This window comes from Silene latifolia, unplaced genomic scaffold (genome assembly GCF_048544455.1).
Source record: "Silene latifolia isolate original U9 population unplaced genomic scaffold, ASM4854445v1 scaffold_20.1, whole genome shotgun sequence".
Classification (NCBI taxonomy): Eukaryota; Viridiplantae; Streptophyta; class Magnoliopsida; order Caryophyllales; family Caryophyllaceae; genus Silene; species Silene latifolia.
The window spans coordinates 1,819,250-1,846,354 of NW_027413163.1; the positions used below are offsets into that span (position 1 = coordinate 1,819,250).

The following is a 27,105-nucleotide window of genomic DNA, read 5'->3' on the forward strand; positions in this document are numbered from 1 at the left end:
TTGACGTTATTGTCATACAGATGGCGGTGATCAACTGGTCCCTAAAAGTCACACCTATAGGATACGTTTGAGAGATGTGACGGTATGAAAATACAGTGATGTTGATGCCTTATATGACTAAGCGGTTAGTCGGAGTTATTGACTAATAATTAGTCAAACGCGATGTTGAGATAATTATTTAATACGGATTAAATAATACTGGCTAAGGTGAATTAAGCGGTTAATTCGTAAATTAAATATAAACGGTTATATTTAATTAATGTATATTGAATTGATTAATTATACAATATTGTTATTGTCGGACAAGTATTAACATGTCCACTGTTTCATGTTACTAGTCGATATTTTAATATCCGATATAGGATGACGATTTATAATTAAAACCCGTCATATACATTTAGCAAAAACGAGTCGGACCACGAGTTAAATAAGGAGAAAGTGGAAAGCCCACTCCCTCCCCTTGCACACGGTTTGGCCGAAATGAACAAAAGGAGAGACCTTCTCTCCTTTTGACCTAATCATTGTCATTTGCACAAAAATTAGGGTTTTGGAGGCATTCTCTCTGAAATTCTAGATCTCACATCAGAAAACTCACAAAAACTCTCTCAATATTGCAAGGCAATTAAAGAGTACTTTCTAGCACAAGGGGCATAGTCTCAGACGATCTTGGGTGCAACAATTAGGAGGAAATCTACATTGATTTCTGTTCATTAGGCCGAATTGCACAAGGACCCGAGGTTGATTCTTATTCTTTTATCGTTTCTCTTGTTTTTTTCGTTTATGACAATTAATCACATGATAATTTGCGTTATAGTCCTTAATTTTAAGGGGTTTTATACGGATACTATCCCACAAAATGTTCAGGACCCAAAAAACTCCCTTATTTTCAATACCGCAAGCTTAACAACCGTACCACAGTACACCATTATCACCACCATTGACGCCTACACCAATCACCACCATTCCCGATTACCACCACCAACCCCATTCGTCTGCAATAGCCTGCCACCCCAAACCAACGTCGCTACTGTGTCACAACCACCATTGTCCTTGCACTTCGACCACCATTTACGTATAAATCACCATCACCACCGACATTAACAAAAATACAAATAACCCAAAAAGCTAAATTAGTTCCATCGATCATAAAATCGACACCGTTAATCGAACTCTATTCACCACCATGAACAACCTGGTACTCACCATTGGCCGCCAATCACCACCATCAACCACCACGGCCTAATCCTCCCCTGTTTTCCCCTGTTCTCGCAGCTCTCCTGTTCGCGTCGCACCACCCATGCTCCCTCCTCTTTCCGTCGAGCCCAGTATAGGCCACGACCACTATGTCCCTCGTCGCACCACCGTGAGCCGCCACCTCCCCTTCTTCTTCTTCTTCTTCTTATTCTTCTTCTTCTTCTTCTTCTTCTTCTTCTTCTTCTTCTTCTTCTTCTTCTTCTTCTTCTTCTTCTTCTTCTTCTTATTATTATTATTATTATTATTATTATTATTATTATTATTTTATGTTTTTGTTCTTTTAATTGATCATCACAGGTCCGCTAACACTGTCGCCTGAACCGTCTAGCCTCGCCGTCGCCGTGTCCGCCTGCTTGGCTATTTCATTTTTAGGCTGATTTGTGAAGGTGTAGTTTGTTTTTAAATAAATAAAATGGAAGTGGTGCGTTCTAAGGAAATTGAAGGACGAGATTGACTTAAATATATACACGCGGATTGCTATTATTACAAAGAATGATAAGGCAGTGATTACCATACTCTCTGAAATGGTTGAACCTTTGGTACAAAAGTTCTGAACCTCAGGTATAATTGTTCTGAACCTTTGGTACAACAACGATTCGAACCCGAGGTTCTCATGGTTCTCATGTAAAGGGGGTTCTCATGGGATCTCAACCTATATATATATATATATATTTATATATATATATATATATATATATATATATATATATATATATATATATATATATATATATAGTTCTATTAGATGAGTAAATTTTTACAAATTATGCCATGACAAACCCAATTCGCTAAATTCCAGAAAACAAAAAATAGAATGTAGCCATGAAAAATAGAAGACAAGACTTTCTACCAATTGGTAAGATAAATAACCACTATACTAATTCTCTTATTTTGATAATTTTTTTTTGGGTGTAAGGTAAATATATATTCATCTAAAAAAAATTGCAGTTTTCATCATATGTTTTCCAGTTACATTGAACACTCAACTACAGCCACTATAAACGGAAAATTTACGTGGTACCTCTAGACTTTACCACTTTGCACATGGCACACGGAAAATTTAAGTTTGTGTACATAATACCCCCATGTTTGATTTTTATGCACAACATGCCCTTTTTGTCGCTATAAAAAAAATTCAAATGAGCATAACTCCTAGACCGCAATTCAGATTCGGCAAAATATTTTTTCTAAAATTATTATTTCACCATAATATACGATTTGAGAAAAAAAAATTGTCGATCGACATTTTATACGGTTTTTTCTTATCGAAAATCTCAAATCAACCATATCTTCGATTTTAAATTTTCGAATGACCATTTTCTTTTTATAAATCTGTAGATCTCGAAGAGGACATCAATTTGGAAAAAAAAATTAGTCAATTCCGATTTCTGCTTTATGATTTATGCTCAATTGAAAATTTTAAGGACGATAAAAAGGGCACGTTGTGCTTGAAAATCAAATCTCAAGGATATCACGTGCACAAATTTAAAAAGTTGGGTACCACATGAAAAATGACAAAGTTCGAGGGTACCACGTGAATTTTCCGATAAACAAAAGAATAGACAACATGAAATACTATAGCTGACACTTGACCATCTCTAGCCAGATGAACTCCTTATCAATCAGCCTAATTTCATTTCATTATCACCTTGCGGTATTTTGATAATTATATGTAATAAAATTTATTTGATAATGGCCTCGACCTATAGTTAATTTAGCGGACTACTAATCCACCCTCATGAGCCCCTTCTAGACACGGGCCCTTTTAATTACCCCCCCTAATTACTCCTTAGGGCCGGCCCTGCATTTAATGGTGATGAGTATAGACAATGTAAGTGGTGATGGTAAAAATAAATTTTTAATCCTCCTCATACTAAAAGAATAAGAGATACCAAAAAATTTTCTACCTAAATGAATTTGGCTGTAATTAGGCTTTTATTATATCACTAGTATTGGTGCCCGGCTTCGCCCGGGCTACCTCTACCTACCATTAATTTTTTTTCCATTAAATAAAATTACTTAAACTTGCATAACCAATAAATTTATCATTAATATATTTTTCTATAACATATACGATGGAATAAATTTTGAGACAAATTCACTACTCCTGCTATTAGTATTTTACTCTTACTAATGAAACAATAGTAATAGCATTTCACTACTTGCCCGTAATCATTGTTACTTTCACTACTCCCGCTGTAATTATTGCTACTGTCACTTCTGCCGCATTAATATTGATAATTTCACTACTCCCGCCATAATTATTGTTACTTTCACTATTGCTGCATAATATTGATTATTTTACTACTCCCGTTGTTGTTTCTACCACTTTTACTAATCTCGCTGATAATATTGTTACTTTTGCTATTCAAATGAGTGATTACTATCATATAACTATATCCATTCTTTTCTTTACTGACAAAATTACTTTTACTACTTGGCATGTAATTTTAAGAAGATTATATATTATATATAATATTGGCATAATTCAAATCGAAAGAATTATGCAATATATAATATATTATGGAATCTAACTTGAATTATTTATAACTTACATTTTATTTTTGTATTTTAAATAATTAACATCTTTATACATCTAATAAACTACAAATAAAGTTTAATAAAATTGCATAAATTTTAAATTTAATATATAATTTTATGATGATAATAATAATTAATACCATAAATGTACCTCTACTTACGATTAATTTTTTTTTTCATTAAATAAAATTAGTTAAAGTTGCATAACCTATAAATTTATCATTAATATATTTTTCTATGACATATCCTAAAATTACGATGAAATAAATTTTGAGACAAATTCATTACTCCCGCTATGAATATTTTACTCTTATTAATGAAACAATAGTAATAATATTTCATTACTTGCCCGTAATCATTGTTACTTTCACTACTCTCGCCTTAATTATTGTAACCGTCACTACTGCCGCATTAATATTGATAATTTCACTACTCCCGCCTAATTATTGTTACTTTCACTATTGCCGCATTAATATTGATTATTTCATTACTCCCGTTGTTATTTCTACCACTTTCACTAATCTCGTTGATAACATTGTTATTTTTACTATTCAAATGAGTGATTACTATCATATAACTATATCTTTTCACCAAAAAAAATCATATAACTATATCCAATGTTACTACAATTCTTTTCTTTACCAACGAAATTACTTTTACTACTTAGGCATGCAATTTTAAGAGAATTATATATTTATATAAATATATTACATATATGCATTAAATCAAATCGAAAGAATTATGCAATATTATATGTTACGGAATCCAACTTGAATTATTTATAACCTACTTATTATATTTTTGTATGTTAAATAATTAACATCTCTATACATCTAATAAACTATAAAGTTTAATAAAATTGCATAGATTTAAATTTAATATATAATTTTATGATGATAATAATTAATACCATAAGTGTGCATGTTTAAACTAATTAATTATTTTATTTTGAGAAATTGACTATCTTCTAGTCTTCTATAAATATTTAGGAAAATTACCAAGCATCTTAATTAATTATTTTATTTTAAGGAAATTGACCATGTTTTAGTCTGTTACAAATGTTTAGGAAAATTACCAAGCTTCTATATAATTTAATTTTAACCCAAACTATATAATATTTGCATTGAGATCCCTTAATCGGGTCCATCACACGGTGCTATTGATTTAAAACTACATAGTATAACTAATTTGGATAACTTTCTTTAATTACATCAAAGTCCCTTGGTTTCTGGATTTAATATATAGTACTAGTATTGGTGCCCGGCTTCGCCCGGGCTATCTCTACTTACTATTAATTTTTTTTTTCATTAAATAAAATTACTTAAAGTTGCATAACTCATAAATTTATCATTAATATATTTTTTATAACATATCCTAAAATTAGGATGAAATAAATGTTGAGAAAAATTTACTACTCCCGCCGTAATTATTGTTACTGTCACTACTGACGCATTAATATTGATAATTTCACTACTCGCGCCGTAATTATTGTTACTTTCACTATTGCCGCATTAATATTGATTATTTCACTACTCCCGTTGTTGTTTCTACCACTCTCACTAATTTCGTTGATAATATTGTTACTTTTACTATTCAAATGAGTGATTACTATCATATAACTATATTCAATGTTACTACAATTTTTTTTACTGACGAAATTACTTTTACTACTTAGCATGCAATTTTAAGAGGATTATATATTTATATAAATATATTATATATATGCATTAAATCATATCGAAAGAATTATGCAATATTATATACTATGGAATCTAACTTGAATTATTTATAACCTACTTATTATATTTTTGTATGTTAAATAATTAACATCTCTATACATCTAATAAACTATAAAGTTTAATAAAATTGCATAGATTTTAAATTTAATATATAATTTTATGATGATAATAATTAATACCATAAGTGTGCATGTTTATACTAATTAATTATTTTATTTTAAGGAAATTGACCATCTTCTAATCTTCTTTAAATATTTAGGAAAATTATCAGACATCTTCTTTCTTTTAATCTCCTTGAAATTGACCATCCTAATTAATTATTTTATTTTAAGGAAATTGACCTTCTTAATTAATTATTTTATTTTAAGGAAATTGACCACGTTTAAGAAAATTATCAAGCTTTTATATAATTTAATTTTAACCCAAACTATATAATATTTGCATTAAGATCCCTTAATCGGGTTCATCACACGGTGCTATTGATTTAAAACTATATATTATAATTAATTTGTATAACTTTCTTTAATTACATTGAAGTCCCTTGGTTTTTGGATTTAGGGGTTGTTTGGTTGCCACTTAGAAACATAGGCATTGGAAAATCCCATGATTTTGAAAAATATGGGTTGTTTGGTGCCATAAATTTTGGAAAATGTAGGAATTAGCACTTCCCAGGAACTTCCAATGCCTACATGATGTGGGAAGTTGATTACCTACTCCCCCTTGGTCATTGGAAGTTCCTGTGGAATTTAATTCCTAAATGAGCAACCAAACACTTTTCTGAAATTCACCCGAATTGGATGAGAGAACTTAATTCCCATGAATTGTATTTTCCTAGGAAAATTAAGTTTCTTGATCAACCAAACAACCTCTTAATATATAGTATTGATATATGTAATTGGACTTTTATCATATCATATCTGTAACTTGGGCTTTCATATGGGAGTATTGAGTTTCGCACACATTTTATGTCTTCAACACAATTATCACAAAATTATTCTCACGGTAAGTTAATAGAGTTATTGCATGAATCCAAGGGTAATGTTCTAAAGTTTAATTCCTTATTTAGCTTTTATAATTGGGTTCTCATCCATTTTTTAAAGACGGATGTATTGGGTTTTGATCCGATCGTGTGAAGTCGACGCCCCTAGTAATATCTCCTCTAGCCTCGAACAAATCAAAATTACGAATGTGCAGTGCAAGGCCTCGTGGTTGTTAACACAGCTAAAAATGGGTTTTAAAAAATTATAGTTGACGTGGGTTGCTCCTTGCTCGGGGACCTCGTGGTACTATTCGCTTGCTAATATTCAGGTTTAAAACTCAATTCTGTTGCATGCACTCCAATCAACAAATTAAATTTTACGGAAATTAGGAAACTTAGTGTAAAGTTACGATGAATGATCCCCAAGTGAAACAAACATCATATGAATTCATAAAACCATTGAACCCAACTTCTCCAAAACACAAACACTTTGTTTTGTCTTTCATAGATCAAAACTTCCCACCAGTTCATTTGCCTTTACTTTTGATTTACCCTAGTTGCGATTCTCCTATAAGATCGTCTGACGATATTATCAGCACCTTAAAAACATCCCTTTCTGAGACCCTAACTCAATTCTACCCTCTTGCCGGTCGTTGCATAGGCCAAACCACGGTCTCATGCAACGATCAAGGGGTACCTTTCATTGAGACGGTGGTCAATTGCCGTCTCGACGATGTTCTCAACTCCCCTACAAAAGTTGACGTGTTGAGCAAGTTACTACCCCCCTTGGATTTATTCTCTTTTGGGCAACTCCCTATTTCTGAGGTTCTCCCTCTTGCATTTCAAATCAATATATTTGCATGTGGTGGGGTAGTCATTGGGTGCTACATGCTCCACAAACTCCTTGATGCAGCCTCAATTAGTACTTTTCTAAACTATTGGGCTGGCCATGCCAAAAACCGCGATTTAGACCTGCTTCGGCCCAATTTTGATGCTGCGGTCACTGCCTTTCCCCCGCCTAGTTCCAATGAAGACGACGCCACGGTTGAAAATAGCGGTGGTGGGAACCCTGGTATAGCCATGCTATGGAACCGTCTTGGTTCAATCAAAGTCGTCGCTAAGAGCTTCATATTCAACAACGCAGCCATAAAGAAACTCAAGGTTGATGGGTCAAGTAAAGTGGTCCCTACCCCAACCAGTTTCGAGGCTGTGGTCGGGTTCGTGTGGCAACACGTTATGCCAGCGGGTCCCAGTGTTGTTTCATTTAGTGCCAACATTAGGAATAGAACAATACCCCCGTTGCCTAGGGAGAGTATGGGTAATTTACTCATAGGTTTGCACCCAAGGGTCGATAAGCGGGGCGAACTAACCGATCTTGTTAAGGAGATCCATAATGAAGTATTGAAATTAGAACAGAAAGTTGAGAGTTTGAAGGGTGAAAATGGGGTGGATGCTTTTCTTGCATGTAGGGATAGTGGTTGCCCTGCGGGTACAACTCTGTATAATCTTTCTAGTTGGTGTAAACTTGGAATGAATCGGGTCGATTTCGGGTTTGGAAAGCCTAGTAAGATTATTCCATATGGTATGGTAAACCCTCTCCTAAGGAATTCTATAATGCTTGTTGATTATAGTGATTGCAATGGTGATGGAATTGAAGTTTGGTTATTTTTGGAGGAGAAAGAAATGGAAATCTTAGAATCCAACCCACAATTCCTTGCATTTGCATCACCTACCTAGTTCTAGCACAAATTCTCATTGTAGATGGATGTTATTTTCAAAAAGTCCTCTCACAACCGATTAAAATAAGAGCAAAGGGGGAGAGAGGGTTGTTAAAGGTTTTTTTGAGAAGAACCTCACAAGCAAGATTTGTTTTTCAAGTGTCCCCTTTATTTTTTCGTATGACTACTCCAAAAAATTATCATAGGAAAACCCGGTCATCAAAGGGTTGCACTACTACTCCGTATTAATTTCATTTTTATTTGTTCCTTCAATTAAACGATTCTGAGCCTAATTTATGTTTGATCTTAAATATTTTTATAATAAAGGGGGTCCGAGACTGTGACATATGATTAACTTAAACTTTGTCCTTGACAATTGACATACACAAATTTAAAGGGAGGATCTTACAAAATATAAAGTTCTTGATTAGTACGGACTAACAATACAAATACAATGGTGAAAGAGACAGGCTGCAGATAGGAGATTCTACTTTATTTTTTTTGAAAAAAACAGGGGATATTATTTTCCTTATCAATTTAATTGCATACTCCGTAGATCCTTATATGGGTTATTTGATATATTACAGAGTATAATTAACGGTACCATCAACGGTATAATGATTTTACAAACGAAAGTAGCTGGTCATTGTCTTGTCCTTCAACTCTTTCTTGAGGAATTTTGCATTCATATCTGAGATAGTGAATTGCTTGTACAATGCTGGCTTTTCAGGGGAAACCAACTCCGGGAGAGGTCCATATAACTTGTCACTAGTTATGGCTGGGTTGAAGAACACCGGAACAGATATTCTTGATCTAGGCAATGGATTAGCGTATACACGATGTTCCCCGCTCTTGTAGACATCATTGGATACCATCTAGTAAAATATGGCAGAGATTAGTAAATTGTAGACATCATTGGATACTATAATAAAAATTACTCGGTATTAAATTAAAAAGTACCTGAATCAAGTCTCCGACGTTAATAACAAGAGCGCCACGGACTGGCTTGAGATCAATCCATTGTCCATTATACTTGACTTGTAATCCACCAACATCGTCCTGCAATAAAACGGTCAAGGTCCCGTGATCCGAGTGTGATGCGATCCCAATTGTCTTGTCGGGTTCAGGACAGTATGGATAGTACTGTCCAGCCATGTTTATCCTCGCCAAAAATGATTCTGGGCTTAGTCTATCAGCACTTAATCCTAATCCCTCCGACAAAATACTTAAAAGCCGCGCACTCAACTTCTTCACCTCTTTTTCCCACTCCATCACCTCAGCTCTGCATTCAGACAACCAAATAGAATCAAGAATAGTAGACGTCTCGCTAGATGATACCGACTAATTACTTTAACACCACTTATCGGTCGTATCACATATTGAACTTCAGCTTTTATTCAAAACTCGAGTTTAAAACACACTTTCGTTTAAATATTTCCTAATTGTAATGTGTATGGTATTGAATTTATATATGAGTACCAGTGGTAGAGTCAGAATTTAAACTTAGAAGGGCTAACGTACACTAAAATAATTGGAAAATTTTAACTAGAAATTTTTTTGGTGATCCACCGACAATTTTACAAGTTCTATGATATCTCCTTAGATCACTATCAATGAAAAGCTCAATCGAAAATCATACCTGCAAACATTTGGGATGGCATTAGGATCGACAGATTTGGGGCCTAGTTGAACTTGAAGTGTATCGCGCCAACTCGCGGCCTTGGAATGGAACAAGTCATAGTTAGAGAAATAACCCACACCAGACGCAACGGAGTCCCGGTTATAGTACTTGATCTTTTCCTCGTCCGGCTGCTCGAAAAAGGCCCTGATTGCGCCAACTAGCCGGTCAAGGGCCGACACTTCCACGCCATGGTTCACCACTTGAAAGAACCCGTATGTGGAAGCAGCGTCCCTTATTTTTTGCACCACTTCTTCGTGAGTACCCGCCATGTCAATGACTGGTATGATGTTCTCAGCATCACCCGTGATTCTAACCGCCTTTTGGAAGTCGAATAGTGTCTCGGGTGGATGCTGGAAGATCCGAGGGATTTGGGTTATTCCCGAATCAATCAATCCTTTTACTCCAAGTTTCGTGTTGTCGAATTCCTCCAACTCTTTTTTACGATCGTACTCGTTTCCATTCACTTCTGATTCTTTAATTGTGTTGTTCGTCATCTTAAGAGTATAGGATATGATTTCAAGTGGAAGTTCTTTTTGAGATTTTGGGAATGTTGAATAACTGTATGGCTGTGTTTTGCACCAGTTATGAGGTTGTGGTTGAATTTATACATACATACATACTTGTTGGTATAATATCAAGGGTCCAATTATAACAGCAGCCAGCAGATTTGACTACAATATTCAAACAAATTTCGGTCTTGGACAGGATTATTACACGTTCTTATTTAAGGCGGGTATATCCGTTTAACCTTTGGAACGAGTCATGTTAAAATAAAACAAAAGCAAAATGGGTAGAGAAAAGTAATAGATTTATTTTATATACATAAATGAGATAATATTTAATGGAAAATGAGACGGCGACACCAGGTGTTACTCAAATTGAGCGACACTCGGGCTATTATTGTAATTTACTTATGTATTTTGTTTTCCCTCAATCAAAATTTAAAATTCAAATTAGTTAGTGGTAAAGGGTAGTTTAGGAAATTAATATTAATTAATTAATTTATCACTAATGATAATAATAAAATTAACAAAATAAAATGAAAGATTTAGTACGATATTTTGTGCTATATTGATGGAAGTGTATGTGGAAAAATATATGTTGACTAGTAGTATTTACAGTAAAAATCACTAATCACAATAATGTAGACCATTATTCAACTGTTTGTGCATACAAATCACTTTGCTATTATGGTACTAACTTACGGGAGGTAGTGAGTAGTCGAAGATTTTTATAATTGAACGTACGTTAACAACTATGAATTCATTGGAGGAATTTTTCGTAAAGTATTTGTCATTTTAGGTATGACAATAAATTAAAATTTTCTCTGTTATTTTGTGTTAATTATCGGTAAACATATGACGGGAGGAAGATGAAGATTGGTTTGTTATGGTATGTATTCTACTATACTACAGAGTACTATTAGATATAGGTAGTTTAATTATAGTTAGTATCTTTTATATTTTATTTTTTAATATATAATGAATTACCGGTTTTATTCCTATGATATTTGGCGCAAAAAATAAAACAACTTTTTAATTTTTAATTTTTTTCTATTTTTTTATTAGGGTGTTACCGAAACTCGGTAACACCCGGTGTCGTGATAGAGTCAAATAGTGTCGGCCTAATTAGGTAATTTTAGTTGAATAAACTTGTCATAAAGCCGGTTTTGAATGTAAATCGTGGTATTTTCCGGTGATTCCACTTTTGTTGTAATTTGGATCATGTGAACTTGTTGGTGGTATTTACATCTCAAGGTAATTCAAGTACTTCATATTGGTAAGTTGAGATGAATGGATCATTTTGTACAAACCGACTCACAAGTCAAACCCGAGCCACGGTCAACCAAGGTGAAGAAGGAGAGTAGAAGGTAAGCTAAGGGAATAAGTTCAAAGTCAAGAAACGTAAGCTAATGGAAGATTTGATGCCTTAGCATAGACAAACAAGAGCCAAAATGAAGAATTGAAAACTCGGTTTCACAAGGGTCAACTTCAAATGGATATATCGCGAGTTCTAGAGCTCGTATTGACGCAAGGCTAGTTGGAGGTGAAAGCTTGTGATCTTAGCTTTCCAACGGTAGGTCACACGCCTCGTTTGTCCAAGAAACGAGGGAGATATGGCCTTCACAAAATGCTGCTGTCAGTTTGAAGCGCAGTCTGCGCAATTGTGCGCAGCCTGCGCAATTGTTTGCGCAGCCTGCGCAAATACGCGCTGCTATCGCTACTCTAGTTCCGTGTTTTGGGCTTTCTTAAGGGACTGAACCTAGATTCTCGTGCCTCCCTATATATATCTAGAATTTTGAGATCTAAAGGGACTCCTACTCACATCACCTACCATCCTATTATCTCATCTAATCTCATATTTAGGGTTTTAATGTTCTAATAATTTAGAGGACAATTTTCATTCAAGTTGTAAACTTTCCTTATTGTTTGGGTTTATGAAGACTATGGAAGGCTAAATCCTTCCTTGCTTGGTGTAATTCATTCAAAGTTTCCAACTTTGGTATTATAAGACTCTTTTAATCTCTTCTTATTTATCTGATGATCTTTCCTTATGCTTATTTCTTATGTTGAGTAGATGAATGTTAGAATTGATCACTCTTGCATCTTGTTTACCCAACTATTGCAAATTCTAGAGAAGTGGTTTAATCTATCTAGAATTATTTGGAGCAAGCTTGTTGTATGTTGATTTGGTTTAAAGGATTCATGCAATAAGTAGGAAATTTCATTTCTTTTCTCATTTGTATGGTTTAATCTTGTGAGAATTGATCCTAGCTTCTTATCTTGGCACAAATCTTAATGCTCATGTTTGATTTGCACTCATGGTTTAATGAATTCTTGATTAAACTTGAAGGACATACATGGATGGTTTAATTTGTGTATGTTAACATCTTGATTTGAAAGTATTGGGTGGATAATAAGAGGAGAGTTATAAAAGGGTCAAACTTTATCATTGTTGGTTACTAAGGAAGGATTACACCAAGTCCTCTTTAATATTGAATTCTCTTGCTCACCAAGTGTTTGTTATATTGCTTGTTAGACAAAGATTGCAATTTTATTTTGTTTCATGTTACCAATCAACTCAAAACCCCCCCTTTATCTATGTTTATCGATTGTTGGTCATTGTTGATAACCATTGTTTGTTTATAACCTTGACTTTAGTAGTCAATAGTTTTTTTTTTTTGGTGACGAGGGGTTGAATCCCCCCGGGCATATGCAATACCCTGCAAACCACGTGTGCCATGTAAGACATCCTTTAGGATGACAGGTAACCGCAGCACTCCCGTGTAGGGAGTCGAACCTGGAACCTCTCAATTCGTTGCCATTGCAACGCTTTGAGGCACTCCCAAACTCCACTACACCCAAGCCACTTTGGTTGTAGTCAATAGTTTACAATTCAAGTTTTTAGCTTAAAAGTCCTTCTCTTGGGATCAACCCTTACTTCCCTTTACTACTATTCCTAATTGCATAGTGTAGAGTTAAGTTTGGTTTTATAAATTGTTAATTTGGTAGATTAATTCTAGCACTTAACGACCTAGTCTTATTCCCTATCATGTCGCCCTAGCACTCTCTTTTATTTAATTGATCCATTTTAATGTTAAGACAGATGTATTCGTCTTGAGATTGACTAAATGCAATATTTTACACATTTCGTCAAGTTCAAATACTAATAATAAATCAAATGTGGTCTATTTTTGACAAATTGCATGATTGCTGACCGTCTTACAAGAAAGAATATTATTGACTAATGATATTATTGAAAAGCTTCGACGTTCAGTTTTGACTTGGAGATTATTCAATATTGAGCTATGTATATTGTATAGTTTTATAAGTGAGACTCTTGGAGTCTTGGGTGCGAGTGCCACCCACTCGTCGGCAGCAAGCAAGGTCGATAGGCCAAGCCCATATCATCATAAGTAGATCTAGCAAACGGATTAATTGGGTCGGGTTTGGGTCAGGCCAGTTCGGATCGGCATAATTATGATCTCTCGTTGATTTCGGGTTGGATCAAGTCATTTTGGGTTTCGGGTCAAGCGGGTCGGCTTGTTTCGAATCTGATCATTTTCGGGTCAATCAATAAGAAAGAAAAACTCATTTCAAATCTTTTCGGTTCAATTAGAGTTTTTTTTTTTGTCGGGTCATTTTCGGGTAGCGCGGTTTCGGATCGGGTCATTTTTGGGTCGGGTCAGTTATGGGTCAAGAACGCTCGGGTCATTTTCGGCCCCGGTCGGGTTAGTTTGGGTTTCGGGTCACATTCGGGTGATGTGAGTCCATTTTTGGTCTCGGACCAGTCTTTTCGAATCGAGGCAATTAGGTCGGGTTTCTTTTGCCAAATTTATTGACAAGTATTGAGGTGCGATGAGGTCGAGCCCATATCTCTTACTTTCAAGCTATGTCCCTTATCAATGGGACTTGGAGTGGTACATGGATACGAGTTACGACAGCCACTTTCCATTTAACTTCGAACTTCTCGCATCTACTTTCGAACGTTTTTTTTTATAGTATTCTTACTTCATTCATTTTTTGTTGGTGATAGTGAGTGCAATTAGTCTTGTTATAGACTGAACTGGAATTTCATAAGAGGGGTGCTCTCTAGGTTAAATTTGCCGGATTCTATGGTTCACCTTATTATGAGCACTATTGAATCTGTTACTTATGAAATCTTGATCAATGGTGCTCCTATGGAAAAAGTTAAACCTTGCTGTGGGATCAGGCAGGGGGATTCATTATCCCCGTATATTTTCGCATTGTGCACGGAAGTCCTATCTCAAATGATCCTCTATGCCCAGGATGCTAACCTCATTAGGGGCATCAAAATATGCAAGAACGGGCCGGCAATCTCCCATTTATTGTTCGCTGATGATTCTCTCTTTTTTATCCGCGGTGACTCTGGGGATTTGGATTTTCTTATGAACATTATTGATGAATACTGTCTTGCTTCTGGGCAATGCCTTAACAAAGATAAGTCATCTATTATTTTCAGTCCAAACTGCTCCCTCATGACGGCCAAGAAATGCTTGTCTGAGTACAAATTTGCTTCTAGGCACGATCTTGGAAACTATCTTGGACTACCAACGAGTCTTGGGTCATCTAAAAGGGACCTGTTTAGTTTTCTTGTTGACAAAACAAAGCGAAGGCTATCCTCGTGGAACAACATTTTTCTCTCTGCGGCTGATAAATTGACTCTTATCCGTTCTGTTCTCTCTTCACTATCTCTTTTCTCTCTATCGGTATTTCGCATACCGGTAAGTGTAACATCAAAGCTTCAGTCTCTGATGGTGCATTTTTGGTGGGGTGGAACTAGAACTAATAAGGCTATTCACTGGTGTAGTAAAGATTTCCTTAGTAAGCCGGTTGGAGAAGGGGGTCTTGGATTTCGCAATATTGGTTGTTTTAACCAAGCGCTCCTTGCCAAGTCTGCTTGGAGAATTTTAAGTGTTCCAGGGAGTCTCATTAGTAAAGTTATTTGTCCCAAACTTGGTTATCAAGATGATACTCTTTTCCAGAAACGTTGGAAGGCTCCCCAAGCGTCGTCATGGGCCCTTAAAAGTCTTGTTTGGGGCTCTGATCTTATCTACAACAACATTGCTTGGACTATTGGCTCTTCCTCTCGTCTCAATGCGTGGAAGGATAAATGGATTGAGGGCAATAGTCTCCAGGATCTTTGTGGGGATATCATTGATGCTCCCATTGATACTACGCTCCTGGTCGGTGAGCTTCATGATAGCCATAGGAGATGGGATTTCTCCTCTCTTGGGTTTGATCCAGGAGAGGAAGTTACTAAGAAAATCCGCGCAACTTATATTCCGTGCCATCCTACGGATGACTCCTTCTATTGGAGATTCTCTAAACATGGTGTTTTCACTGTCAAGTCGGGATATCATGTTGCTGCTAGGGCCCTATCTAATGGATCTACCTCGGTAGCCGACTGCTCTAGAATGCCTCCAACTATTGTTGCCTTTTGTAAATCAAAGCTCTGGAAGTTGCCTATTTCTTATAAACTAAGGGTGTTTCTATGGAAATTTATGGCTAATGCCCTTCCTGTGGGGTCTGAATTCCTGAAGAGAAAGATGATCTGGCGCTCTTCCTGTACTCTTTGTGATGGCCTAAACCCTTATGTGGAATCTATTTCGCATCTTTTCAGAGACTGCAGCTTTGCAAAAGCTTTATGGTTTGGCTGCCCTTTAGGTCTTAGACTAACGGAGGGAGTCGATATTGATGTTAGGGTATGGGTCATCAACTGGATCACTTATTTCCTTATTGGTCCAGACCCTAATTCCCTCCTTTATCCGCTTATAGCTACTCTCTGGAGAACCTGGTGTTGCAGGAATGAATTGGTTTTCAGAAATCGACGCCCTTGGCCCTTGGGTGCTATCAAGTCTATACTTGGCGATATCCAAACTATGAATGAGGCTACGCGTAGTATGGTAGATAACCTCATTCAGGAGCCTATGTTGGACCTCTCTCCAGATCTTGTTTTAGCAAAGAGGATTAGAAACTCCTTTCCTTATTGGATTGTTGGTGGACCTGCGTGCGAGAATGTTTGCACTGTCAAGTGTTATGCAGCTTGGAGGGCTGATAGGAGTTCTGGAATGGGGTGGTGCTTGTTGGATGGTAATGGAATTTTAAGGAAATCTGATCTTGCTCGCTCGTTCGCTGCTTCTCCCCTGCATGCCGAAGGACATGCTGCTATCATGGCGCTTAAATAGGCCTTGGACGAGGGGTACCTTCATGTTAGGCTTGTTACGGACTGTCTTAACTTGGTTATGCAGGTTGCTGGAGCGGAAAAGGCGATCGCGTCTATTATATGTATTATCAAGGATATTAAGTCTATTGCGTCTAATTTCCATTGTTGCTCTCTTAGTTTCTGTCCTAGGGGAGTGAATATGATAGCTCATAATCTTGCTTAAGAAGCTCTGTTGTAAGCTATGCTATTTATTGCTGTAAAAAAAAAAAAAAAAGTCTTGTTATAGACGGGTATATCCGTCTATTGCTATAGACAGGTTAAAAATAATGAAAGTGGTGACATTTTTTGTTCCCACCACCCCACTTGTTGTTTGTCTTATTAAAAAAGTGGTATTTTATTTGGCCCGTCTTTCATTATAGACGGATAGTGTCCGTCTATAATGAAAATTTGTGTAGTGAGTGACGCTACTAGCATGTAATACTTATTTTCCAATCATCATGAAATAAAAAAGTTCAAAAAAAATCTCATCCATGACTTGGTTATCTTGAGGCGTAATAGCACCGTTCGACTCTATTTGTCTATCCCTCCTCCGTCAAAGAACAACCGAAAATGTCTCTCGCCACCTCGTCTTTTAACTAGGGCATAATCATCTCGACTGCCCGCAACACTTTCTCGTAAATTTCTCTACTATTGCACTCGTATTTCTTGTAGGGTTAATTGACAGGAATAATCCAAACTTTCGGTGGTCTTCTCAAAATAAGCTCAACTTCATTAAATCTCAAAATAATCCGTACTATTGACCCCCTCTTCCCATAATAGACTCACCCATTTTCTAACCTGTTATCATAGGTAAATATTACCTGACATTCATTTTCTTTAAAAAAAATTAATTAATAATAACAACATCCTCCATATTCTTCTTATCCAAAACCCCCAATCTGCCTTCACCATTAAAACACCTCTATTATTGTGTTCTTTTTTCCCTTATCGCCCAAATTACAACTTGAATTTTCACCACTATTTCTATCACCTAAAAACCCCATGTTAAGCTATCAATTGTGGAACTCTAAAGCAAGAGTTGAAGATGATATCCCGCTATCAATTGTCCAAAATGGTTCAATTTTATCTTCTACACAATTACGAAACGAATCATCGATTATCGGCGCATCTTTCTTCTCATCTGCATCATCAAACCCAAAAAAAATCCCCAATTTAATCTCCTCCATATAAATCCAAATTAACTCCTAAAACCCTAATTAACTCAATGCACTCAAATACCCAATTAATCCACACCAGTGGCACTCAATGTTTGCTTGAATTTCTTCAATTCCTCATGATGATTTGTGTAATTGGGAATTCATCAATCAATCCGGTTGTAATTATTTCGCCTGCCATCATTCATTTGGTGGGGACAATGGAGTAACGTTAGTGTTACTTGAAGCTAATTTGAGTTGCTTGATTCACTTTGTAAATTGAAGAGGGTGATTTTGGAAATTAATGGAATGAAGGTTGAAGAGGGTTTCCGTATCTTGAATTTGGTGTTGGTGATTTTTTTTCTCTTACTGTTGGTGAACGGGAATAGGAAAAAGAAAGAAAAGCAATTACTTGATTAACAGGTATCCGGCCACCTTTTCTATTTTGAGAAGAGGGTGTCTAGTGCGGATTATTTTGAGTTAAAACATATTGTGGATTATGTACATACCTCATTTCTGCACCTTCCGCCAACCACCCAGTGATGATTGGGCCGCATGTTTGGTACACGAAACGATTTATGACAGTTCGTAAGTTTATCGTCAAGTGATAGCTCAAACACTTGTGTCTACTCCTTGGTCGTCATCTACGCACCGATACGGTCGTTTCGACAGTAATTAGAGTTCATTTGGAGTCCGGGTCAAAAACCGCTTCATTTTCTAAGAAACCGTTTAAAATGCCGAGCCGGACTCTAGAATATTCCGGATATTTATTTCATAAATTAATTTTATATCTTTTGGTAAAATATATCCCGTATATCATATTTTAAGGAATATGGAAGTAGAGATCTACCGCAATTCCATAATAGAAACGCGAAAATCTTTCTTGCGCAGGAGGAAACCTCTGGGGAAATGACGCAGCAGGTGCTGCGCCTCCTGGAAGGATCGCAGCAGCTGCTGGGCCTCTTCTCCAGCCTGTTTTCGCTGTTTACAGATTTTTTCCGTGATTTGTTTCCAAAGTTTAGGTTATTCCATAACTCTTCACATTGTTTAGTATAAATAGAGACCTCCGGTCTCCATATTTTTCACACGAGTGTCCACCCTTCTCTTCTCTCTTTGCATTCTAGACCGTGCTCTAAGCTTTCGACGCCTACGTGCTTGATCAATCGACCACGTAAGCTCAGATCATTCTGAGTCCCAGTCTTGTTGCATGACCGACCAATTTGACCACTACACATCAATCAATTAATCTAAATCCTCCTACGAGGGCACTTTCTACATACATTCGAGTCGAGTAATCACTAAACGTTAACTTAGTTAATCTCGTTTCGTCAAACATGTAAGTCTGAGGGAGTAAATCCCATCTTTTTATTGTATTTTATTTTTGTATCAATTAATGTAAGGTTCACGTCAAAAACACATTAAAAACCGACTTTAAAAACCCTTATTCAAAACTATTTTTACGAAACAGCAGTTACTAGACGTCGAGAAGAAACGCAGCAGCAGCTGCGCCTCTTCGAAGGGTCGCAGCTCCTCCTGCACCTCTTCCAGAGGTTGTCGCTGCTCCTGCTCTTCTTCTTCTTCCTCGGGTTTCTGTAGTTTTGTTTTGTTCTTTTCTTTTCTTTTTTTATTTTCTTCCTTTCTTTTATACATTAAACCGTATTTTAATTATTCCCTTCGATTATCGTGTTTTATTTTCGACTTAAATCCCTTATAATCAATGTTTGCGGATTTTCGTTATTAAATCAAACCCGGATTTTAGAGGCTCGATTTGTCCATATCAAGTCTCTGGAATTCGTCATTTGTTCATATTTCTGTTGTTTGTTCTTCAGTTTATCAATTTCTTTCAAGGTTTGTTCGTCTTCATAGTTAAACCTAATTCGTTTTATTTTGTTTTAATTCGTTCCTAACCCGTTTTAATCGTTTTAGTTCGTGTTTATGCTATTATGACGGTTCCATATGTAATAAACCTGCTAAATCACCTTTACTTGAGTCTAATATTGATAATCAATTCGTAAAACATACCAAAGAATGTTAACTACCCGCAGTTCTGACTTCACAGCCAGAGCTCAAATCAAGAATAGACGCAGGAATAGCTGCGCCTCTTCTAAGGGACGCAGCAGATACTGCGCCTGTTCTGAGTTGAGTTCTGTCCCTGAACTTCCGTTCTCGCTTTGACCTAGTCTCTAATTACGTGTTTAATTGACTAATAATCGTAATATCACTCTTAATCTGTCTTATTTAGTCTCTTTAATTTCTAACCCTTTTTTATTTTCTTTTCTTTTCCAAATTTCTGTTTTGAATGTATTTTTGACGTAAATCAGTTAAATCATTGTAATTTATTGTAATTTCAATTACCGTATTTTATTCATCGTATTTATTTTATGTATGATTTAATTACTTGTTTTTCACAATGTAATTAATTCTAAACCCCAATTCGACATTATTGTTTGCTAATTACATGTTCACCGACATAGTTAATCTCATATGTTAGGATTAATCTGTTGATGTTGCATTGCATGCATATAATGGACAACATATCAACTATAAATAACTTCCCTAATCATTAGTAGAGGCTGCTATCGAGGCGGGCGGGATTAGGTGTTCATTAAAAGGACTTCCTAATATGTACCCTCACCCCTTACTCCAGATCTCTATGAACATCCGTGTTCATTGGCATCCACGAGAGTCATTCTAGACATAGAATGCTAAGGGTAACGAGTTCTTAGTGTTCATGTCACTACTTTGTGTCTTGGCATGACACGAGGTATTCGAACGGTTCCAATTTCCCATAAAAATTGGTGGCGACTCTACAAATGCACGCTTATTTCAAGCGCTTCCGCGCGCGCCGCGGGTGGCCCATGTCCACAATTTGGCAACTCTGCTGGGGAGAATACACTTACGTGTTACCCAGGGTGAAACTTGAAAGAGGTTAGGGAATAGTTTATACGAGACAGTTGTCGGTTTTCATTACTCGACCTTCTTAGGTCGTTTTATTCGGCCTTCGTAGGCCCAACCCAACCCATTCGACCAATCGTCCTATCTAGACGGTCCAAATTCTTATCTGGGCCTAAGGATAGACAACGATTGACGTCAACCATACTGTAACACCCCGTATTTTATTAAGTTGGATAAAATTCTTTTAATTGCTATTTTGAATTTAATTACATCATTTAACGATTTATATATATATGCTTAGCTAATTAATTAATTTCATCATAATTCGATACGTTAATTTTAATAATCATTAATAAGTTTATTTAAAGTTAGTTCGAGTTTATTGAAGTTAGTTCGGGTTTATTTATTTAATAATTTCCGTTTCTTTACGAGTCCTTATGAAAGTTGTTTTAAGTGAACCCGAGATGGATTTTGGGAACAAAACCGTCCAATTAGCTATTTTGAGCTTATTTCACTAAATTAGCAATTTTTATTAATATCCGTTAGTTTTGTAAAAATCGCTAATAATTCCGATTCAAGCTGATATTGTATTATTTACGTTAACTAGCTGAGTTTATTTTATTTTCACTCATTAAATTTATTTATTATTGATTCCGTTTTTTATTATGAAACTTTTACTAAAAACCGATTTTATTAACTCAAACGGTTTTAATAACTATCGAAGTTTCTTAACGACGAAGAAACGTACGTATAATAAATAGCATGCTTGCCTCATTTTCATCTCCTCACGTCTCTTTTCTTCTTCTCTGTTCTTTTTTCTTCTTCTTGCGATTTTTTTCTTTCCTTTTCAAAATTTGATCTGTTAATCGACGTCGGTGCTTCGTTCCTTATCCGTTTTCAACTATTTTTGTTCCATAGCGCTCCTCTCGTCGTTCTCGTCATTCCGATGTAAGTAAAATTCATTTTCGTCATGTATTTTTACAAACCCAATTTATACTTTCAGCTTTATTTATTATAAGACGGTTGTAAGTGCTGAGATAGACGGGCTGGTAGAAGATTTGTTAGACATAAATGATTAGTTCAATCGAAAAAAGGTAACAATGATAGGTTACTCAATATTACTTGTAAAATATTTTTATTTCGAATACTGGTTAGTCTGTTTTATAATTAAGACGGTGTATAATTATATATAGGGATCCTTATGGATGTTAATTAGTCAGTTGTATAGTTGAGACGGTGTATACTGATATGTGGAGATGATTGAGACGGTGTATACTGACCTCTAGGGATCATTTGGGATGCTAGCTAGTAAGTGGTATATTTAAGACGGTGTATGCTGACATGTATGGATTGTTTTGGGTGATAATTGGTGTGTTTTATAGTTGAGACGGTGTATACTGACATGTAGGGATTGTTTTGGACTGATTTGGACTCTGTGTTGGGGCGATTTTTGTAGTCTTTAGGGATTGTTTTTGAGTTGCTTTATACTTGTGGATTTCCGCTCTAAACCGTTTTAAATGCTGACTTAGTTGGCTCAGCTAGGACTGTTTTTAGGCGCGAGAATGGAGTCTTAAGGGGACGATTGGTACTGTTTTGGGGGGGACGAGAGCCGTCATCGTGGGTTTTCACTTTGCATTTGAGGACTGGAGTTGGGGTCGAACTTAGGCATCTTTTGGGTTCTGTTTTGGACTGATTTTTGGGTCAGGTTATGAAGTAGGGTGAAGGGTGGCTATGGGTAGTCGGGTGGTGGTCGTGTCGGACTCCTTGTGGCTTGCTTTTAGGCGTAGTCGATGGCACGGGCGATGGCCTGGCTGTAGCTTAGCAGTGGCCTGGCCGTGGCCTAGGCAGTGGCCTAGCTAAGTCACGAGTTTGAGGCCATGTGTAGTTGGTGGTTAGGCCGAGTTTGAGGTTGTCATTATAACTTTTGAGCCGTGTCTATAAATTGTTTTGACGCTAGTTTGGTTTATTTAAAATATAATTAAATTAATTTCCGTCTCATATTTTATATAAAGATATTTCGTTAATATCGTCCTTTCACATAATTATTTTAGGTGACTCATATGTGGTTGAAGATGAAGAGTAATTTTGGGTTTTAGAAGCTTTCTCAAGGGTTATTTGCCCTTTTCTAGCGTAAGGTAACTATTCCGAGTTACTCGATGAATTAATGTCACATTAGTAGTTGATGTTGTGTTTGTTGTTTGATAAGTGTTTAGGTGATTGATAATGTATTACTTTCGTTTTTCACATGATAGAAATTGGAAATAGCATGAGAATAATATTGCGATAAAATTTATGATTTAGGCCAAAGTAGGCCAAGACTCTGAGCTAGGCCAGATTGACCGAACGAGTTTGGTCAAACTAGGTTTAAACCGGTCAGCCTCGATTTGACCGATGACCCGTCGCGGGACTCGGGTCGAGGGTTTGTCTTTGAGGTGAGATTGGATGTTTTACGTTGATGCCTTAATATTTGTGACTATCATTTCACATGTTGGTTGTTGGATGAATTGGTTGCCTTATACTTGAGTCTTCTTGTCTTGTTGCCATTTTAGCTTGTTCTCATGAATTATGAGATTAATGGTTAGCTGGAATTTGGATTATTATTGATATTGTAGATATTGTTGGATTGTCTGCTGAATAGACATTTATATAGCTTTTCACATGATAGAATGTTAGCATTTATGTTGGTAAGTTGGACTCTTTGCCCCTCTTATGGTTAAGTGGGTGTCCTACTTGTCTTGTGTGGTGTGGGCTAAAGTATTCAAGCTGGGACTAGCTGGGAATAGGTCCTAGGTGAGTATTTCGGCCTTCATCATAGATAGGTCTTTATAGTCTTTGACGAGTGTATGTTCACTGCTCAATAGCCTTTGTGTTCCTGACTTGGTGGGTTTATATCCAAGTTGGGGCATGACCTCGTTACTTATTTTGAGAGTAAGTGGTCAGCTTAAGTACTAGCCAACCCTTTGGTGGACTCCTTAGGGTACTCACATGGTTTTATAAAATTGTGGGTCTTGGGTGCGGTGGTGTGTATCCGCATGTCTAGGTCTGCGCAGATTTAGGACTAGGGTTGTGTTGTGTCTTGGCCATGTTTTTATAAAACCTCTGAGCCAGGATACCGGTTCGATTACCTTCCCTACCTCGTGGTATAGACTCGAGTTACAAAGTGACTATTGACCGTGCTAAGAACTTATGCCTGTCTTTGATATATTGTCCTTTCTTGTATGGTGATTTTATGAATTGTAGTAGGTGAGATGCAAGCCGGTTACAATTGATAAAGTTTTGATTCCCGTGTGATATTTGACTCACATGATAGTGTAGCTTGAGTCGGTCTAGTATTCACATGCTAGGACTATGTGTTGTTATATTGTTGTTCACATGATAAGCACAATTGTCTAGCATTTATATGCTAAGGCTATGTGTTATTCATATTCATATTCTTATGTTTACATGTTATATTAATTATGACATTTCGTGGTTGGGAGAGCTCGGAGTTACTCCCCACTGACTGTGGCTTTCGTATTTGTATAAAATGCGATTGACAGGTAGGTGATGCATATATGGGGTACATGGACGAGCTAGCGAGCAAAGTAACCTTGGAACCTAGATTGGCTTTATTTAATTGTGACCCTTAAACACTTTTTATGTCACATACATTTTAGGGACATATGTCTCCCTCTTTACATTTGGTTGTATAACTTTGCTATTCGCGACTTTAGCAATGGTTATGTTGCGAAACTTCTATTTAGACCTTGTATGTTTTGACACCTTCCAATTTGGATATCTTTATAACAGGTTCTTTGGTTTTTAAAAATTACAGGTTTTTACCCAAATGAACCTATTACAAACATATCCATGCTGTTTTATTCTAGAATTACGTGTTTACTTTTCCGCGATAAATGAGGGTGTCACAATACTGTGGTACATACTCCTATTTGTATCAAGGGCTTTCACTACTCGAGGAAATGGACTAGGAACCGACCTTACTCTTGTTTGGCACGGATCTCTCCACAGACCAGGGTTTGATCGCACTTCTAGAAAACAAGGATTTAGCGACGCTTTTTTTATGCTTATGCGGCGCTAAATAGCGCTGCAAGGACTTTTACCGACGCTATGAAAAGTGTCGTCTTTGCCTATTCCGCTAGCCCCTATAGCAGCGCTTATGAAATGCGTCGGTATAGATAAATAATAGCGTCGCCAAATTCACGTGCTTAATATTGTGATTCAGCGGTGCTTTCTTGCGCCTTTACTAGCTATCATTTCTGTAGAACGCAATCATAATCATGCTTAATTATCTTTTAATATAAACACATGCTTAAATCTGACATAACACACTCTAAACATTAACAAATTTTGAAGGATAGAACTTTTATTTCATCAAAATATGAATTGGGGGCTAAAAAATGTATAGTACACAATTTTTCTGATAATTTAGATCCATCCTATATTAAAAGAAAATATATACATATACATATTCCTACTTGTACATCAAAACGGAGTGTAGGATCAAAACTCCAATACAAGAAAAGATAGCTGACATAACTTGCTCTTATCATAATGGGTCGTTAAATAGCAAGTTTCTTCATCGCTTCAATTGTCAATTTTGTTGTTGTCTTGTAAACATTAATCTGCAATTACAAGTAAATAGAAAAATCAATACATTGTAACTTTTCGAACTTTATCTTAAAGTTAACAAAACACGGAATACTACGATCTGAGAAGTCAAGTAACATATATGGTGTTCTCATAACAAACCAACAGTAGTTCAAATTCCAAAAGAGTTGTTATTATACATATATTAGAAGAGAAGTACAACCTTGAATTTGTTGATGAAGTAATGAAACTTGTAGCGAATATATTGTAATTATGGTGTCAAGCTTCTCTTGTATTATCATCCTGTGACATATAAATAGGAAATCCTTAAGTTACATTATAACATAAACATCAAGACAGTGGGTCTCGAACATTGCAGACAAAACACAATAGCTTATTCTTAATGTGTACGCAACAAATCTCATTAAATGCAAGAACTGAAATTGTGGTATAGGATTAAGGAAAACAAATTTTTACCTAATTCATCTTGCGCTGAAATCCCATCAAATTCAAGAATTGATGTTGTAGTATAGAATCTCCCTGTATGTGTAGTTAGCTTCGTCAATTTGATAGTTTCTTTGTCATGCTGATAGATAGAGACACCCTGATACAAAAATGTTTCATTCAAACATAAAAACTAAGGCTTTATGTGCCGATATCTAGCATGGAGTACATCAAACAAAAAAAAAAAAAACTTAAAACCGTTCATTCAAACCAGAAGAGCACCTAAACTTCACATTGCTGCACACCAATTTACCAGGGTCTAAACAAAAAAAAAAAATAATTGAGGAAATGAAAAAAAATTAAAATGATGTACATTCAATTCTTCAAATCACCATCTTTTTTCTTAAGAATCTACGTGATCTACCTCATTACCCAATTCATAAATCAATCAATTGGAAACAATTATTTGTGCCTAAAGTAATTGTTAACTAATAATTCATCTCATTTGGTATAATAAAAACAAAATTATAACAATTCAGTTCAATAGAGGTCATAATTTCAGAAATTATTCTCACCCGTAAATGAATAACGAAACAAGGTTTCTCAAAAAACCCTAAAAATCCAATGGGAAAAAGAAACAAAACAATAATGAAACAAGGCTTCTCAAAAATTGACAATTATCATCTAAAACATGCCCATCAATTAAAGAAAGGCAACAATACCTCTATGAAACTTGCTCAAGGATACGATTCGCTAAGCTATTGAGACGATGTTTCACCTTATTAGTGAAGAGGAGAAGATCTGCGGGGGGGTTTTTTAAAGGGTTTGGTGCGGTTGTAGTTTATTAAGTTGTCCTTGGTATATATTAGTTCAGGGTTAAAATTTGTAGGCAGTGCTATATAGGAGTGCTTTGTAAAAGCGCCTTTAATTTGTAGAAATTAAACCCCAAATCAGTAGTTTTTAAATAAGCGCCGCAAAACGAGCGCCTCTAAATGTAATTTCTGTAGTAGTGTCGCTTCGTATGGCAACCCACCCATTAAGCCAAAAACCGTTTAAATGCACTCAACATACCGTTATAATGCCTGTATGTTTGTATCATATATGTGATCACCATTTTGTAAATAAAACCATGACGAAATTTTATAAAATCAAAATCCCTTTTTTAAATGTAAATACTTTCAAAAGTGGCCTAAAATAGGGCAAAGTGAGTCGAAACTCTGTCCAAATATCCAGTCAAAATTCGGGCCTCAAAACCCATTTCAAAACTCACCACGAGTCAACACTCCTATAACTACACTACAGTTGCCTAGGACAAACATTTCAAAATTTGTCATTTTTAAACCTTACTTAACACAGTGGCACGCTCCCACTTCACAAGTCGAGTCTT

The 27,105-nt window shown here is 36.0% G+C and overlaps 3 protein-coding genes across 3 annotated transcripts; 2 read left to right on the forward strand and 1 right to left on the reverse strand.

Moving 5' to 3' along the window:
- The first annotated feature begins 6,924 nt into the window (after positions 1–6,924).
- Positions 6,925–8,250, forward strand: LOC141638471 (vinorine synthase-like). Its single transcript, XM_074447885.1, has one exon. It carries the CDS (start codon positions 6,925–6,927, stop codon positions 8,248–8,250), a length of 1,326 nt encoding a protein of 441 aa, XP_074303986.1.
- A 472-nt stretch (positions 8,251–8,722) lies between these two features.
- Positions 8,723–10,503, reverse strand: LOC141638220 (1-aminocyclopropane-1-carboxylate oxidase homolog 4-like). Its single transcript, XM_074447634.1, has 3 exons — positions 9,871–10,503; positions 9,192–9,513; positions 8,723–9,106 (listed from the first exon to the last, which is right to left on the reverse strand). The coding sequence occupies exons 1-3, from the start codon at positions 10,404–10,406 to the stop codon at positions 8,855–8,857; spliced, it is 1,110 nt and encodes a 369-aa protein (XP_074303735.1). The 5' UTR covers positions 10,407–10,503; the 3' UTR covers positions 8,723–8,854.
- A 4,024-nt stretch (positions 10,504–14,527) lies between these two features.
- Positions 14,528–16,621, forward strand: LOC141638472 (uncharacterized). Its single transcript, XM_074447886.1, has one exon. It carries the CDS (start codon positions 14,528–14,530, stop codon positions 16,619–16,621), a length of 2,094 nt encoding a protein of 697 aa, XP_074303987.1.
- Positions 16,622–27,105: the final 10,484 nt, after the last annotated feature.

Bases quoted from the DNA above. Each gene is read 5' to 3' on its own strand.
- LOC141638471 (XM_074447885.1), top strand. From the start codon at position 6,925: ATGAATGATCCCCAAGTGAAACAAACATCATATGAATTCATAAAACCA.
- LOC141638220 (XM_074447634.1), bottom strand. From the start codon at position 10,406: ATGACGAACAACACAATTAAAGAATCAGAAGTGAATGGAAACGAGTAC. The intron at 9,514-9,870 runs GTATGATTTTCG...GTCTGAATGCAG, and splicing joins GCCATCCCAAATGTTTGCAG to AGCTGAGGTGATGGAGTGGG. The intron at 9,107-9,191 runs GTACTTTTTAAT...ATATTTTACTAG, and splicing joins ACGTCGGAGACTTGATTCAG to ATGGTATCCAATGATGTCTA.
- LOC141638472 (XM_074447886.1), top strand. From the start codon at position 14,528: ATGGTTCACCTTATTATGAGCACTATTGAATCTGTTACTTATGAAATC.